Source organism: Nycticebus coucang, chromosome 24, assembly GCF_027406575.1.
Source record: "Nycticebus coucang isolate mNycCou1 chromosome 24, mNycCou1.pri, whole genome shotgun sequence".
NCBI lineage: Eukaryota > Metazoa > Chordata > Mammalia > Primates > Lorisidae > Nycticebus > Nycticebus coucang.
Genome location: NC_069803.1, coordinates 13,516,470 through 13,534,879, shown reverse-complemented (window position 1 = coordinate 13,534,879; position 18,410 = coordinate 13,516,470). Strand labels below are relative to the sequence as shown.

The following is an 18,410-nucleotide window of genomic DNA, read 5'->3' as shown; positions in this document are numbered from 1 at the left end:
AACACACATTTGTTATTTCACATCTTCTGTGGGTGCAGGTCAGGAATCTGGACAGGCTTAGCTATGTCCCCTGACTCAGGATCTCTCACTTGGCTGGATTTAAGATGTGGGTTGGGACAGTGGTCTTACCTGAAGTCTTGAGGGAGGATTGGCTGTCAAACTCGATTATGTGGTTGTTAGCAGCATTCAGTTACTTCAAAGTCCTTGGGATGAGGTCTCCCTTAGTTTCACAGGGCAGGTCATAGTGTGACAGTTGACTTCTTTCACCATCAGCAAATTAGAAAGCAAGAGAGTCCAGCAAGATGGGAGCCAGAGTCTTATCTCAAAAATGTTATCTCATCACTTTGGTTGAGTTCTGTTTGTTAGAAGGAAGTCAGTAGGATCAGGGGTTTTTCATTTCTTCTGGTTCTCAAGGACCTAGGGGATTATAGAATTAGAATATCACATAATACTCATTTACTTTATCCTGGTACATACACAAATAGTCTCAAAAATAATAGAGACACCAACATGATTATTGAAAAGTTAAAAATTTGTGTGTGTGCTTTCCTTAGTTTGCTCTTGCTCCACTGAGAGAGGATGTGGCCAGTGCCTACTGTTCTCTTAGAAACTTCATTTAGTCTTGGTTCTGTTAGTATATGTGTATGGGTAGCAGATGGTCCGCAGAGGTGGCTCCCTTCCTGTGTTTGTGTGCTGCACCACTCTTGGGATAAGAGCTACGCTTTCAGAGATCTGAAAATTTCACTTTCATGCATTGGAAACTCTCCCTCTTGGAAGCCAGTCATCATTCTTTGAGAAAGACCGTTTAAAAGGGAAGAAAGTTTGGTCAGTGGCCACCAGTGATCGTCTCAGTCAGTGTGCACGTAGCCACCTGGGATATTCCAATCTTGTTGAGCCCCCAGGGATTGGTTAGCTGGTTAATACCCAGTATCACCATAAATGCGAAGTGGTGGTTGTTCTTTTAAGCTACTAAATTTTGGAAGAATTTGTTGTGCAGCACTGGGTACCTGAAATTGTTATTTGTAGCTACTCCTCTTCATCTGTTTTCTGTTTTAAATGATCACTGCTAGTCCTTGATATTGATGTCTATCTACTTATTTTGGTGATCTGTCACTTGTTCTCCAGAGTTTATTAGGAAGCTGTCCTGAAAATAGTGTTCCTAGAAATTATTTTTATGGCGAAACTAACAGTTTTCGCCTTATTCTTAGAAGTCAGTTTAGCCGGATTATAATCTTTTGGTTCTCATTTCCTTTCCTGAGTGTTACTTCATTTTCTTTTGGTAAAAGGTATTAAATGTTAAATATCTAATAGTAATTTGATTTTTTTTCCCTTGGTCTTTATTTCCTGGACATCCAGAATGTTTTTTTTTCTTTTACTAAAGGCCAGGTATTCTACTAGAGCTGTCTTGGCGTTCGTCCCTGTAGGTAGGTTTTCTCAGTTACGTGGTGCGCCTTTTCTTTACATAGTTTCAGTTCTTTGATTTTAGAAATGTTTTGTCAAATTGTACTTTTCAATTTGTTCTTTTTCTTGCTTTTTATGTCTATTGGAACTTTGCTTCTCTTCTAAATAGAGCAAGTAGCTCTATTTTGTGTGTGTTGAGAAATACATAACATTTACCATTTTAACCATTTTTATTTTTTATGTGTTTAATTCAGTGGCATTAAGTACATTCATCATATTAGATAACCGTCATCAGTGTCCAGATTGAGAACTTTTTCGCTATCCTAAACAAATTCTGTATCCATTAAACTAGAACTGCCTATTCTGCCCTCCCTCTAGTTCCTTACAACTGTCACTGGTTCTTGAATCCTTAAAAAAAAAAGTATCTAGTATCTTCATTTCCTTTTTTTTACAGTTTTTTTCTCCTTTTATCTTTAATTTCTCTTAAGGCAGAAGTTGGGAAACTTTCTGTAAATGGGTAGATGGTAAATTTTTTCGGCTTTGAGGCCATGTGGTTTCTCACAGCCCCTCAGCTTTACTTTTGAGGCATGGAAATACCAAAATACATAAATGGTTGTGTTCTAACAAAATTTTATTTATGAAAAACATGGGATGAGCCAGATTGGCTAATGGCTTGTATTTGTTGATCCTGTGATAAGGCGTTATCTGTGGTATTTTTTGTCATCTTTGTATTTTCTTGTTTAGTCTTTTCTTCTTGAGATGACTTTTTTCTTTTATTTTGAATTATTTCCTGAATTCTGCCATCTTATTTTTAATTCAGGCATATGCTATTCTTTCATATCTTGCATCATTTTTGTATTATCTTTTAGCTAATGTCAAAATGATCATAATTTTGTGTTGCTGGCATTTTCTTCTTGTATGTATTGTCTGTGGGGATGTTAGTTATTCAGCTCAAATTCTTCTTACAAGAATTTTGCAGGGCGGCGCCTGTGGCTCAAGGAATAGGGCGCCGGTCCCATATGCCGAAGGTGGCAGGTTCAAACCCAGCCCCGGCCAAAAAAAAAAAAAAAAAAAGAATTTTGCATAGGATGGATTTGACCTCAATTTTTTTCTATTGCTCCTTTTATAGAAATTAGTTGCTAAATAATTTCAAGGATAAAAATAAAGGTCTGAGAAGTTGAGGGTAACCGCCCTTGTCCCTTTATCTCCTGTTGGACATGGAGCTTTGGTCTAGAATAGATGAGGTCTCTCAAGATTTGCAGGGTCTTTTAAAATAGTAGTATTTAAAAAAAGAAACACCAAGAACAGCGGAAGTGACGACACCGAGCGGTTCACTAAAAAGCGGTAGGCGGAACTTTGGCTTTCTCTCGGCCTTAGCGCCATCTTTCTAGAAACCTCCGCACCATGAGAGCCAAGTGGAGGAAGAAGCGAATGCGCAGGCTGAAGCGCAAAAGGAGAAAGGTGAGGCAGAGGTCCAAGTAAACCGCCTGGTTGTGCACTCGTGAAGGCCGCAAGAGAAGGACCATGGAATGCCAAGAGGCTAAGGAGGCTAGTACAAGCTGCTGGACTGCATGCTACTGTCTAGAACTGCTCTCAGTGGATCTAAGACCTCATCGCCATCCAGTCACCAAGACCACCCCTAAGAGACCCACCTTGTTCACACCAAAACAGTCCTATTGGTCCCTTGCCCTGGACCTGACATCCTGGACTTGTTCTGTTCTCGCTTGTGGCTGAGTGTAACCAGTATACAATAAATCATACCTTCTGCTGTTTCGGCTGATGAAGCAAAAAAAAAAAAAAAGAAACGCCACCATTAGACATTCTGCTAATCATCTTCCTCAGAGTCTATTTATGTGGGAGTCTTTCTGGCAAGTTTAATCTAGTTACCCCCTTGCAATGAACTGAATAAATCACAGGCCAGGTAGTCCATTGATTCCTTGACACTTAAGAGGCCAGAGAAATATATCCAGAGGATATTATTAAGAGTCAAGTTGTGAGCATCAGTATGTTAAAAAATATGATCTTAAGCTTAGAGCCCAGAAGAAGAAAAATAATCAAAGAATGGAAATGATTTTGACAAAATGTGTTTTACTGTAGTGTTAGTAAAGGAGTAAACATCATCATGAGCTTTGTGATGAAATGAAATGTATTTAATAGCTTCAGTTTTCTTCATAAAGAAGGACGTCATTTGGATAATTGACCGTAAAATAATGCAGTAGATAAAATTGAATAGACATGCTTCTTAAGTCTTTATATTTCCTGTTTGTCAGTGTCCTTGAAGTTATTTTGGCTTTACAGCTACTCTTCTGACAGATAACGCTCAGGAAGTTTTGATGTAGCTGTGATCTTGTGAGGCATAATGCTGTACGTTATTAATGTGGGTTTATAATAAGTGTTGAGTAGGATTAGTCAAGATAAAGATGGAGAAGTCTGTGCTTACAGGGTTAGTAAAACAAATGAAGCATACATGAAAAAGAAACATCTAGAAATGAACTTTTAGTTCAATAAACGATATTGTGCTCTTAGGGAAAAAAAAAGGAGTTGAGTAGGGTAGGTTGCTTAGGGATTTCTAAAGCAAGGGTACTCAGGATAACTTTGGGCCTCATTCTAAAAAACAAAACAACAACAACAAAAAACTCATTTTGATTTGAGTAATTGGGGAAAGTTTTGAGTGTTTTGTTTTTGTGTACCCAATGTTCCACTTTTTTTTTAAGGCTGATAAGATGTCCAAGATGCCCTTCTCCACAATGAGTTTCTGGGTTCTTTTGTAGAAGCTTGTTTTGCCAGCTTGTTCAGGTGTCTATTTATAGAATTAAAATAGCTTGACTTTAAACCTTTTCATTTATTTTCTTATTTTTGAGGCCTTTTTTTGATGGGTATGTCAATTTCCAATTCCAATGTTTCTCTTTCTTAATGCTAGGAAAAGAGGAAATAATGTGATTTTAAATTTCTTCCTTTTACCTTTTGGGTATCACAAACTAAACTGCTGGTAGGTTGCAGATTTGTGTTTGTTTGGACTTGCAACTCTTCTGTGGCAGAATTTAAAGAACCATTTGGTAATTAGCCGATGATTTCCTTGAACTACAAGTCTAAATTGAAAAAAATTTGTTTTGAATATACTGATGACCAAAAATTCTTCAAGTTGTAGTTTCTGTATGATCAATTACCATTTAAACTAAACTTTCCTATGCTAGCTAATTATAATGCTTTTGAAAAGTATTTATGCATGTTAGGAGACATGGAAAAAAGTCAAGCTATTTTAATTCAGGTGCCCTCATTCTGATATATTCATCAACCATAGAAACCATTTTGACGTTTTTGTCAGTCATGTTAATAAGACATGCAAATCTCCTTTCCCAAATGCTCAGGCTGACTGTGCAAATTTGGTATTTTAGAAAGAAATGACATAGGATTATAGTTAATGAATACATTTTGACTGAACAGTGTCTTGAGAAGAGATGCCAAGTTAGGCTTTTCTTCTTTGCAGGAAAATATTCTTGTTTGCAAAAAATGTTTTCTTGAAAAATTTTAAAAACTTAGAACAACCTCTCAAAAACTTGGTCACCTCTTCCTCCTTCTACCCCATACTCACAAAAATTTAACAATAGAAAAGTAAAATTGCTATCTTGTGCAGATAATTTGGGATATGTAATAAGAGAACTTCAATGTTTAGTACAATGAATTACTCTGAGTAGGTGCTCTATGAATATTTGAGCAAGTGAACTTTTAATGTTAACATTCCTGGTTTTTGCTTTCTTCTTCTTCTTCTTCTTTTTTTTTTTTTCTCACTTTGTCAGCCTGGGTAGAGTGCTTTGGCTTCATAGCTCATAGCAACTGAAAACTTGTGGGCTCAAGCGATCCTCTTGCCTCAGCCGCCCAATTAGCTGGGACTACAGGCGCCTGCCACAAGGCACAGCTATTTTTAACGACAGGGCCTCGCTCTTGCTCAGGCTGGTCTCAAACTCCTGAGCTCAAGCAATCCACCTGCCTTGGCCTTGCAGAGCGCTGGGATTATAGGCATGAGCCACTGCGCCCGGCCTTTTTGCACTATTCTTAAATGCATAAATAATAATCCTTACATATTAGTAATTCAAGACCATTAGAATTTAAGGCCAGTTAGCTGTTAAATGATGGAGCCAAACTTAAACTCAGTCTGCTTGTCCTAAAGTCATTTGGTCTGTTCTACTCAAACTTTCCATTTGAGTAGAAGCAGTGAGAAATAAAATCTTTACTTTAAGTCATTTTATAATTTGGCAGTTGTTATTTCCCCAATTAGTTTTCTGATAATAAAAGTAATTGTACAACGTTTGGAAAGTACAGTAAAATGTAGTCCTTCATCTTACTACCCCAAGGCAGCTAATATAGTGATTTTGGCATATTTCCCTTCAGTCCTTTCTCTAGGCATTTAAAGTAAAACTTTTTAGTAAATAAGATACTGGAACATTTGCAATTATTAGAATGTTGGACTACCTGCTCTTTTGTTCATTTGCTTTTTAAACATTAAAAAATGTTATTGGAAGTAGTCCTTGAAGAAACTCTCAATAAGAGAAGGATATTTTAGCAACTCCTTTCTTTAAAAATCTACTTAAAATTATTAGAAAATCTTGAAGATAAATTTATATGTATGTTTTGACTTAAGGAAGCAGTTAAGTTAAAAACTTTTTTGAACATGGGACTCTTCAACAATTTGTAAATATGTAAGCCACTGAACTCTACATTTAAAAATGATTACAATGGTAAATTTCACGTTACGTATATTTTACCACAATTAAATTTTTTTAAAAAGTAGATATAATGGACATTTTGGTCTGTCTATTGTCCTGAAGAGAACTCATTTCTTTCTTTTTTTTTGAGACAGCATCTCACTTTGTCATCCTGGGTAGAGTGCAATTACCATCATAGCTCACAGCAACCTCAAACTCTTGGGGTTAAGCGATTCTCTTGCCTCCCTCTCTGAAGTAGCTGGGACTACAGGCGAGTGCCATAACACCCATCTGAGAACTCATTTCTTAATATTACCAACATGTGATATAGAAAATCGTGTATTGAATAGAGTGAATCTCAGCAATCAAGCTGAGGACCCCCTTTTTATATCTTCTGTTAATTCACATTTCTGAGAGTGATTGTAGTCCTCTGATAGGGTGAAACTGAAAGTAGTGTTTATGGAAATTCAAGAGAATGTCATGCAACTTACTTAGCTAACAGTCACTGGGACAATTCCAGGGTATATTTGCCCCCCTTGGTTTGTCTCTCAGGAATTTGGCATTAGTCCTAGGTTTTATAGTAGTTCAGTGATAGTGCAATAAAAATGAGCCAGGTGGTAAAAACAGCATTATTTTCTGTCCTTGACCAAGCTTATAGTAAATATGCAGTGATTCTCAAACTTTTTGGTCTCAGGACATTTGTCTCCTCTTAAAAATAATTGAAAGAGGGTGGCGCCTGTGGCTTGAAGGAGTAGGGCACGGGCCCCATATACCCAAGGTGGCGGGTTCAAACCCAGCCCCAGCCAAAAAACTGCCAAAAACAATTGAAAGAGCTTTGTTTCATGTGGGATATGTCTATGGAGACTTACATTAGAAATGAAAACTGTTAACATATTACAAATTAAAAAAAGTAAACTCCCTTATATGTTAGTGTAAGTAACACATTAAAAAAAAAGAAACTGTTTTCTAAAACCAAGATTAATAAGACAGGCATTCTTAGACACTTGGCGAGCCACTGTAATGTTTGACTTAGAAGATGGCTTAATTCTCATCTGCTTCTACCTGCAATTTGGTTGTATATTGTTTGGATTAAAGTATAGGGAAAAAAATCTTTTTTTTTTTTTGAGACAAAGTCTCACTTTTTGCCTTTGGTAGTGTGCTGTGGCATCACAGCTCACAGCAACCTCAAACTATTGGGCTTCAGCGATTCTCTTGCCTCAGCCTCCCAAGTAGCTGGGACTACAGGCGCCTGCCACAATGCCCGGCTGTTTTTTTGTTGCAGTTGTCATTATTGTTTAGCAGGCCCTGCCCGGGCTCAAATCTGCCAGCCTTGATGCATGTGACTGGGGCCCTACTCACTGAGCTATGGTTGTCGAGCCATGAAAAAAACCTTGCTTCAAACAGACAATAGTGGAAAAAGGAAAGAATATTTTAATAGCATTTTCAGATAAACATGGATTTTATTTTTGATACTGCATCCAGACTTGATAAGTACTTTGTTAAAGGTTAGTTGCAGCGTGAAAACTGAAGCCATAGTAATGAAGTTTTTGTATTTCTGCTATGTTAGAATCCATTGGTCTGTTTCACACAAATGTTGACACATTTTGCTTTATGATAAAAATAATAAGATTTGCTAATATCACAACCAGTTTTATCAGATGTATTGGGAAAGTGTTAAACTTCTGATGGCAAAAGCAAGTGTTAGTAAAATTCTGATTTTTGTTTGAAAGCTCATTTTTCAAACATTGGAAATCATTGGAAACATATTGTCAATTGTTTTCCTTATGTGACAGGCTGTGTTTGTTATTCTTAAGAAAATGTCTACCAGATACATGGGTCAAAATGAGCTCAAACCCTTAGATAAGTGTTGTTCCTCAAGACAGTCATCAGACTATGGTGTGCACTAGAAAAATGCTTAATGTGTATTTCTCATTTTGTCACAGTAGTATTAAAAGACATGTACTCAAAGGTTGAAATGTAATAAAATTAATAATATTTCATTTTCATGAAGGACATTCTTAGGTGAAATTGGCTTTGAAAAAAACGGTAAGACAATGAGGGCCTAATGGTGAAGGACAGAATGATTGTAGCATGGTTTGGTGCTGCTGTTTTGGTTCGTGCCAAGGTCTCAGAAGTTTTACTTACCATTGCTTTTGTGTTATCAAAAGCACAGGGTGTATATTTTACAAATAACCAACGCATGATGTTACAAAATCATGCTCTGTCACTGTTTTGACAGTAAAATAGGCAGCATCATCGTACTATTATTTTTTAAATAGTTTTGACCTTTCAGACTCCAGAAAGGGTCTCAGGGACTTCCAGGGCTCTGCAGACCACACCTTTAAAGCTGCTGAGCTGAGACAAGTGGTTCTTAATTATGTTAACACTCTTAAGAATCTGGTGAAAGATATGGATGTTTTCCCCAGAAAGAAACACTTCAACTCCAGTTTTTACATGGGATTTTCAAGGGGTTTACAAATTTCCAGAAGCACTAGAACTATGGTTCTCAAACTTTGCATCCGAATACCTAGAGGGCTGGTTAAAGCATGGGTTTCTGGGCTATACTCCAGGAGCGACCCCTGAGAGTTTGTGTTTTTTAAGGAAGTCAGGTGTTGGGGGTGGGGGGAATAATCAGGTGGTCGATGCTAGTATTACTTGTTCTGAAAGCAATGATTCTTAACAGTGGACCACTTAAATGGCTGGAATAAGGGTAAGGCTTTTTTTCAAATTTCCTTTGAGAAGGGATGATTTTCATGTGGAGGCAGGGTTGAGAATCATTGTTTGAGGACACATAGAACCCACTTTAAGCCTCCCAAGTCTAGTGAGGTTAAAAACATGTAATATTTGTACAACTATTTATAATTTAGAACGTATTTTAAGTTTTTTTATTTAATTTTTTTTTAAAGAAACATGTCTTGGTCTATTGCTCCGGAGTACAGAGAGTGCCGTCATGGCCCATTGAAACTGGCTCCCTGAAACTCCCTCAACCTCCTGAGGAGCTTGGGCTGTAAGCATTCCTTACCATGCTTGGCTAGTTTTTTATTTTTTGTAGAGATGGGGGTCTTGCTGTGTTGCTCAGGCTGGCCTCAAACTCCTGGGCTCAAGTAATCCTCCCACCTTGGCTTCCTACAGTGCTGGAATATAAGGTGTAACCTACCCATTCCGTGCCCAGACTAGAAAGTATGTGGACAGTTGTTGCTTAGAAGTTGACAAGGTTGTTACCGTCTCTGAGGAAAAACTGATGTAGTATTCCTGAAACTGTGGTTATAGGATCTCTGGGCTATGAGTCTATGACGTGAACTATAAGTATACTTGCTCAGCTTCTTGAACCAGTGTTAGACATATCTTCTTAGGGAGTTTGTGCATGTGGTTATGTTACTAAACTTTTGCTTTACTCAAAGGTCCTACTGATTTGTGTTGTCATACCCTTGACAACCATTATTATAGTTTTTAAAAAATATACACACAGAAGTGTATGTAGATCATAAGTGTATAGGGGGGTGAATTTTCACAAAGTGAATATACTTGGTGATGAATCAGAACATTATCTGCAATCCATAAGCTTCTGTCTTACTCTTTGGAATCACTGCTCCTCCACAACACATAGTGTTTTCTCTTTTTGAACTTGTTGTAAATGGTGTTATATAGTCAGTACTATTTTGTGTAAGATTGATCTGCCTTACACGTGTAGTTGTAACTCGTTCATATCATTGTTATATGCAGAATTGTGCCAATATGCCACTACTTACCCGTTTCGCTACTGAGCATTTGGGTAGTTATTATGTGTTGTCTGTTATGAATAGTGCCCTGGTGAATGTCTTTTTACATCTCTAAATATCATTTAAAACTTATTTTTTAGTTTTGGGTAAAAACAGTATTCATGTTTTAATTTGAATCACTTGATTATTTTGGGGGTCACTGATTCTACTTTTTAAAAATAATTGTTATTTCCTTGTTTGTGAATTATCTTTTTTTCCTATACTTTTTTCTTTTGTCTTTTGGTGTCTTTGTTCTCTGTGCTTTGATATAGTCATTGCAGGTATTTTCCTGGTTTGCTTTTTAAATTTTATCCATAAACTTTTCAAATCTGTTGCCTTTAAACTTTTTGTTTTCTTCTATTGCTTTTTCCATCCTAAGATTATGCTGTTTTTCCCATCCTGAGACGGTACAGATGTCTACCTACTTTTTTTTATTGTTTCATTGAAACATTTTCCATCTTAATCTGTTTAAATTAAATCTATTTATTTTTCTATATACTGAGGGAAAAGGATTTAAAAAATTGCTTTGGCTAACTAAGAAGGTAGCTAGTTTCCTTGAACCATTTATTGAATGATAACTACAACCATTAAAATAAATATGAAGGTAGAGTTTCTTTTGTTTTCTTATTAGGGGATATTTTGCTTCTTTTTCTTTGACATCTAGTTATTATGATTCATTCATTGTACTGTAGTTAACCTTTGTCTCCCTACTATAGCCTTAAGAGTAGCCTCTAATTAGTTCTATGTTGAAATAAAGGAATGTAGACGGAAAATTGTCAGCAGAATTTCAAGAGTCCTTTTGGCCCTCTTTTCCTTCTGGCTCCTAAGTTTGACGTATATATAGATATTTATTTGCATTTTGCCAATATCTAAGTTTACATAGCAAGAATTTAAATTATGCCACTTTTGTAGGGAATGGTCATAGTCTTCAAACTGATATGTGAAGGACTTTTAGTTCTGACAGACTGTGTTGGTTTCAAAGGGTGGTCAGGCTTCTCTTCGTGATTCCTTTGGCAAAAAGTTAGTTGATTCCATGTTGTTGCCACTTCCAACTTCTTGCTTTCTTCCTCTCCAAACTTCTTTGGTTACTTGAATATATAATGCATTTCTCACTTCCTAATCTTTGCATATACCATATACCTTGTTCTCCTTAGGACATTTGAAATTATTTATTAGAATGTTTGTCAGTGTTCCTTGAAACAGCAGTACACTTTTGCTGAGTTTAATTCATGATGTATAGATACTACTTAATTCACTTAATTACACTACTTAATTCACTTTGGTCATGCTAAAGTTTTCTTGCAGGAGTATTTTCAGCTGGGATCTTTTTGGTTTTGAGATTTTACATATCTAGGATTATTTTATTCTTATGTGATAAGTTAGCTAGATAATGAAATTAAGCATGAGAATTCTTTTTCTGAAAGTTGGGAAGGTTGACCAGCCATCGGCTGATTCTTGTTTTCTCTGTGTGTGTGTGTTTAGCTCATCTGTTTTCTTTCTGAAGGATTTAGAAATTTCATGGCTTTTGATATTGTTACACTTCATTATACTGTGTCTGTCCATTTTGTGTGGCACTCCATGAATTCTTTTTTTAAATTGTTAAAGTTTTTATTTTTTTGAGACAGAGTCTCACTCTGTCACTCTGGGTAGAGTACTGTGGTATCATAGCTCACAGCAAACTCAAACTTCTGGGCTCAAGCGATCCTTTTGCCTCAGCCTCCCAGGTAGGCCTCCATGATGCCCGGCTAGTTTTTCTATTTTTAATAGAGATGGTCTGTCTTGTGCTCAGGCTGGTCTCGAACTCGTGAGCTCAAGAGATCTACCCGCCTTGACCTCTCAGAGTGCTGGGATTACAGGCATGAGCCACCATGTCTGGCCTCTATGAGTTCTTGTTAATCTGAAATTTTACATCTTCCTTTAATAATGAGAAATCCTGATGTTATCTGTACAGTATTTCCTCTCATTCCATCCTCCATCTCTCTTTTATTTGCTGCTTCTGTTTGATGTCACAGTGTTTCCCTAATTCCCAGGTTAGGGAATGTCACTGCAACATAGAAATTTCCTCCATAAAATGCAGTAAGTAAACTGAAAACTTGAAAGATCTTTTGAAAGTAGACTTTACAAGAAAGTGAGTGGAATTAGAAAATCATGTTCAGATAGGGCTGTTGTGATACATACACCTATGTAATTTTGAGGCTGCTCATCAGCCAAGATATAGGTTCCATTCAGAGTTTTAATTTAGCACAAAATTGTGAATTGCTGTGCATAGTAGACCTTTAGTGATGTTCACAGATATTGGAACCACTAGAGTTAAATTAGTGAATGATGAGTTTATTGTCCATGAAAGAAAAGTTATTTAAAAAACCCCATAGCTATTGCATTAACAGTGTCATAGATGAATTTTGTTTTGTTGAAAGTAATTTTTGTGCCATTGTTAAGAGTTTTTGTTCTGTTTTTTACTTTGGATGAAAGTGAAAGCATTATGCTTAAGAGAATAGGATGTACAAAGTAACTAGGCCACTTTTAGATTGTTTTTTCCTAATGTTTTAAAACATAATAATGAACAAGTCACACTTGTTACTAAATGCCTTTGTATCTTTCCCAACTCAACTTCTATGATTTCTTTTATGTCAGATGTTGTAAGAAAAACTTTACACAAATTAAATTGAACAGAATTTAATTAAACAAAGAACAATTCAAGAATCGAGCAGCCTCTAGAACCAGAGTAGTTTCAGAGTGATGCTGGGTTGAAAGAAAAGTGATGCTGCTACATGGTTGAAAGAAAAAGGAAAGTGGCACAGTTGGATTGGTTACAGCTCACTGTTGACCTTTTTTGAACACTTTAAACAGATAGCTGCCTGTGACAGGCAGAAACTCTGTGATCAGTACAGGGGAAGGTTAATAATTTTACACGTGCAGTTAGGTTAGAGTTCATTATGTATGGATGCTAAACGTGAAATATATAAGGAGGCAAATTTAGTCTAAACCTAACATGGGAAAACAGAATATTTGTGAGAGGCCGTAAGTTTTTCTAGAAAAACCCAAGCTTATTTTCCTATTACTATGAGTATCTTTTGTGTGTAATTGTATCTTTTTGCACTTAAGGAAAAATTTTTTTTTAAATATAGGAGATATAAAATAAATTTTCTTGTTGGGTATATAAGTGTACCTCAATGGATTAACCGTTCAAATGATATGTGATGGTTGTAGCTTTGCTGACAGTCCAATTAGGGGGAAAAAATGTCTTTAAGACGCGCTTTTGCTCCCATAAATAAAACTATCAATTTAAAGTACTCCAAACACCTTAAGCTTTTCTCTTTTATTAAATTTGGAAGTCATAGTTGTCAGTTATAAGATTTAACATCGACCAAGGGTGTTCCTTTGAGGCTTTAATTTTAGGCAAGTTTAAAATGCTGAACATACAAGTGAAACAAGTTTCTGTCTCTAAATTCAGACCTAGGGAATAGGTACCATGTTTTTGAATGGCCTTAATTAATTCTTTAACATTAATTAGAACAAAGAAAATTAAATGTATTGGCATTAATTCTATGTGTTATGTATGAATTTAAGTTTTCCTTATCATGCCAGCACAATGCTTTCCACATAGTAAGTATATTTTACATTTCTTTGAATTTATAAAATAATGACATTGTTTTTCATGAACTGTTTAGGGGAAAGAATGTGCTAAAATTCAGAATAATAAATTACATTACTTCAACAGTTGGAGAAGAGCAATTAATTGAGGAACTTTTTACTGCTGCCTGCTTACCCTGACCCTTCCCCCAATGGCACCTCCATAAAATGAGTTCCTTAAGCTAGAATCTTTGGAGTCAGTCATCCTTGCTTTAGAAACCTACCAGTGTATCTGTCCATTGACCAATCTATACTTCCAGTCTCCTGTTCCAAGTTACCATCAATTCTTGCCCAGACTATGGGCACATTTTTTCCCCACTGATCTCTCTGATTTTGTTCTTGACCCTTTTCAGTCTGTTTTTTACCTCACCTGATCCTAATAGGACTTAAACAAAATCAAGTAATTTGCCTTATAAGTGCCCTCCCACATGCCTATAATGAAATCTGAACTTCTTCCCCCTGACTTGTAAAGCTGTGGCAGATAGTGTTGGTTATCCACCCCAAATTCATTCTGTCCTAATTGTTCATGTAACAGATCTTAGGTATTGTTCAAGGCAGCAGTGTGCCCAGCTACAAAAGACCTTTTTTCACCCAAAATTTTGAGCTCAAATATTAGATATCTGAGAAAGATATTTTTCACGGCAGCCTAATTTTGACTTTCTGATATGTATCTGTGGAAACACACCTGAATGAGTTTCCATAGAAGGCATGGAAGACATACCTTGAAATCTTTTTTTCCCTTGCCTTTTTTCCACAAGGTTCTTATTTGTTTAATGTGTATATGAAATGGAGGAAAATGTGATAAGATGCCATTTTTCCCCATTTTTTTTAAATAATAGTACACAGTAAAAATAGCATGGAGGTAGTGACACCTAGCCAGTAAGATACAATAAAACTTAAAGTAGGAAAGAATCCTTAATAAAGGTCCTAGCTTACACAGCTAAAAATGCCAATATTTGCAGTTTCTTTTTAAATCCGTTGTGATGTAGCTTGTTTTTATTACTGTATGAAAATTACGTTAAAATGATGAGTGGCCGTTTTGTCCTTCTCCGTTGATGTCACGGAACCCTCGCCACGCTGAGCTGCGTGTGACGACTCGCAGGTGATGTACTTCTGGAGTGTTTCCTCAGACCCTTCCCTGCTCTTTCTGTCTCTTTTCCATCTGAAAGCTGTGGTGCTTCTTTGCAGAGTTTGGTTCTGTATTCTCAAATGCCTTTATCCCCACTTGGTTGCCACGTTGGTTCCCCAAATTCATTAAGTCTAAGCTTGAATTGTTTCACTTAACCACTCATTTCACACAGTTTGGCCAGCGTCCTCAGAATAGGTATTTTGGCCTTATCTTTAGTTCTTCTGTAACCTAATAGTCACCATGTATTTCTGATACCTGTACATTTCTTTCCAATGTCCCGAATGTAATGTTGAGTGATGTGATTTGTCTTACACTGGTTCTGAGCAGTATTTAAATAATTGTTATCTCTTAAAATACAGAGATGGGTTTTATACATAAAATTTTGTCTTGTGAACCATGAGGAGACAAAATTGGACAGCAGTCTTGTTTACTTTGTGTTTCTAGAATAGTTGTCTACTGCATATTAAATGTTTAAGAAAATGATTTTTGAATAACTGCCAGGGACTAAAGGTAGAACTTTTGTAGTTCTAAGTTCTGCGAAATGAGTCAGTTTGAATGGAACTAATGTTTCTTTTGTTTTTGTTTTACCCTGTTCACTCTAGAGGAAAATACTTTAGTTAATTTGTTGCTTTCATTAAATATATTCTAATGGTTCTTTTTATAAAACTTAATGTCTAAGACATTTTTCCTTTTCTTTTTAGGATTTGGACGGAAAGATGTTGTAGAACACTTACTGCAGATGGGTGCTAATGTCCATGCTCGTGACGATGGTGGTCTCATCCCCCTTCATAATGCCTGTTCCTTTGGTCATGCTGAAGTAGTGAGTCTGTTACTGTGCCAAGGAGCTGATCCAAATGCCAGGGACAACTGGAACTATACTCCCCTGCATGAAGCTGCTATTAAAGGGAAAATCGATGTGTGTATTGGTAAGTATTATTTGATGATGTTTAGATGGTAATGTCAACCTGACAGGTATACAATTTTAAATAAAGGTTTACTCTTGTTTTTTATTGTGGTATAAATAGTTTTCCCTTAGACTAGGTTAGGGCTTATTGCTTTGTCTAGATGCAATTCTTTTCTATCAAAAGAGAAGTAGAGAGATGGTAATCTAAAGTTAGTTAAGAACAAGATTCACAACATTAACTTTCCAAATGCAAGTCAACTGCCAACTGGCGTGGAACTAAATTTTGATGGATTACTGTTGTCAAATTTAATTTACAATCTATTTAAAAGATTGCAAATTTTTCATCCTAGCATCAGTGAAAGCTGTTACAAAGTACACACTCGGCTAAATTGTATGAGGTATTTGGATACTTCGCTTTCTAAGGTTTTGTCTTCCTTGGTTTTAGTTACCTGCATTCAACCATGGGCCAAAAATATTAAATAGAAAATTCCGGAAATAAACAACTCATAAGTTTTAAATCGAACAATGTTGTGTGATGGAATCTCATGCCATCCTGACCCATGGATCTGGGACATGAATTGTCCCTTTGTCTGGCACATCGTGCTGTCCTTGCTACCCCCTGGTTGGTTAGGCAGTAGCCGTCATGGTCATCAGATCCACCGTCATGATATTGCAGTGCTTGTGTTTAAGTCATCCGTGTTGTACTTCATAATGGCCCCAAAGTGCAAGCATAATGATGCATAGCGAGTCAGATGTGCCAAAGAGAAACTGTAGAGTTGCTTCCTTTAAGTGAAAAGGGGAAAGTTCTCCACTTTATAAGAAAAGAAAAAAAAATCAAATGCTGGGCTTGCTAAAATTTATAGTAAAAATGATTCTTGCCATGAAATTGTGAGGAGGGAAAAAGAAATTCAAGCATTGTATGTATGGAGTTCAGTACTATTTGTAGTTTCATCCACTGTAGGTTCTGAAGCATAATCCACCTTGTATCACTGTACTAAGGCAAAGGCTTGTTCTTTATATTGGTAAAATTGAGCACCAGCCACTTCATTAGTACTGAAAGTTTTGAGTATTTTGAATGCAGTAGTTCAGCGTTTAAGATTTTCAACATGTGCTATTGTCTAGAGAAAAAGCAATCTTAAACAAAACTTTTCAACCATTTTAAGTATCTAGATGATATGAAATTGTTTTTAGTTAGCCTTTCATTCTCTCTCCTGTATATACATATGTAACGTCTATATATATAGAAGGCTTTTCTAGATGAACATCCTTTCTCCTGAGTATCATCCACTTCTTAATACTCAAGTTGGTGGATATTAGTTTATCCCAAGGCAGATTGATTTACATAATTTCTAAATGATATCCATTTTAGTATAATCAGCTTTTTAATGGTAAAACTCAAATATATATGTCATTTTAAAAGATATACACGTGGTGCCATGAAGTTTTCTCTTAATAATGTTTAAGATTATTCCCTTTTCATGGTTCCCTTCTTACTCCCTTCTCATAGCCTCCAGTATATTTTTCAGTTTTCATCAAATTATCGCACTGCCTGACATAAAACTTTTTTTTAAAAAACCACATTCTCTGTCATTCCCATTTGTTACTTGAGCATTGTGGTTCTGACGCTGGATAGCCTGTACTTTTAGGTCTTTGCCATCTTCCACTTTCAGCGGATTCTCCAGTTTCCTGCTAAGTCTCTCACTGACACAGACACATCCTGGACTAAGTCATTACGTGAAACTATCTTGAGGAGCTTGAATTCGTAACATCTTCTCCCTGACCATACAACTTCTTACATTACCGCGTTTGTATGCAGTAACTGTTACTGAACTCGGTACATATTCTTGCCTTATCTTCTAGACTTTCAGCTTCCCTGCTGTCACCCCTTCCTCCTTCAACGTGTTGTCATATCCACTGGATGTTTCTCAGTCATCAGTCAGAGCATTTTTTTTTTTGTGATTTTTGGCCGGGGCTGGGTTTGAACCCGCCACCTCCGGCATATGGGACCGGCGCCCTACTCCTTGAGCCACAGGCGCCGCCCCAGTCATAGCATTTTATACTCTTTTCATCTTCTTTAAATAGTATCTTTTTGAAGCTTCTCTAAGTTTTTCCTGCTATCAATACTTTGAATATCTTATTGAGGTTAATATTTTTGTCTGTGTCCTCCCTCTTTCAAAAGGATGTAATGAAAATGCTCCTTTTATCTATATTTAGGTCTAGATTCTGTTGAAATAAAGGCCTAGAAGGTGCCCAGCCTTTTTTTCTTTTCTGCCGGATGCTGGAAGAGTAAGAGCTGTTTTTTGTTTTTATGCAGTAAATACACAAACACTCATGAAAGCTGATGGGCCAAAAAATTTCCATGCATACTTCTTGTGATATCTGGTACCACAGATAAGCAAAACAGGCCTCAAATAATTTGCATGCAGCCTGTGGGCCATAGGTTGGACACCTTTGGATCTGGGCCCTAGACGCATTACTTAAATTTTTAAAGAAGGGATTCCTGCAGCCCTGGACTCCCATAATTCTCCGTAGGCTTTGGCATATTCCCGTATTGCCTTCTGTTTAAGTTCTTGTGCTTTAAAGTTGAGAGAAGGAGAAGGTCACCTTTGAAATATAATCAAAATATAAATGAAGATATAGTTGCTATTAGAGTATATAGCATAGTTATTAGGGGAATCCAGATTGCTTGTAGACCCTTATGTGTATTTAATTAGTTTTCAAGAACCTCTTAGGAGGTTTTTTCTTGGGCTTATTGAAACCTCTGATAGCTTGTACGTGTGTATCATCCTTTCTGAATTTGAGCATGGTTAAGGAATTCTGAGATGTTTCTGTGAAGCAGATTTTCACTTTGGGACAACTGGACAAAAGACGTAGAAGATTTA

At 36.5% G+C, this 18,410-nt stretch overlaps 1 protein-coding gene across 1 annotated transcript in view; it reads left to right on the top strand.

The window, feature by feature from the left end:
- Positions 1-18,410, top strand: part of TNKS (tankyrase) — a 203,089-nt gene that overhangs the window by 10,768 nt on the left and 173,911 nt on the right. The window contains exon 2 of the mRNA XM_053578550.1: positions 15,326-15,550. Within this exon, the coding sequence (XP_053434525.1) occupies positions 15,326-15,550 (225 nt within the window). The remainder of the gene's footprint in view (positions 1-15,325; positions 15,551-18,410) is intronic.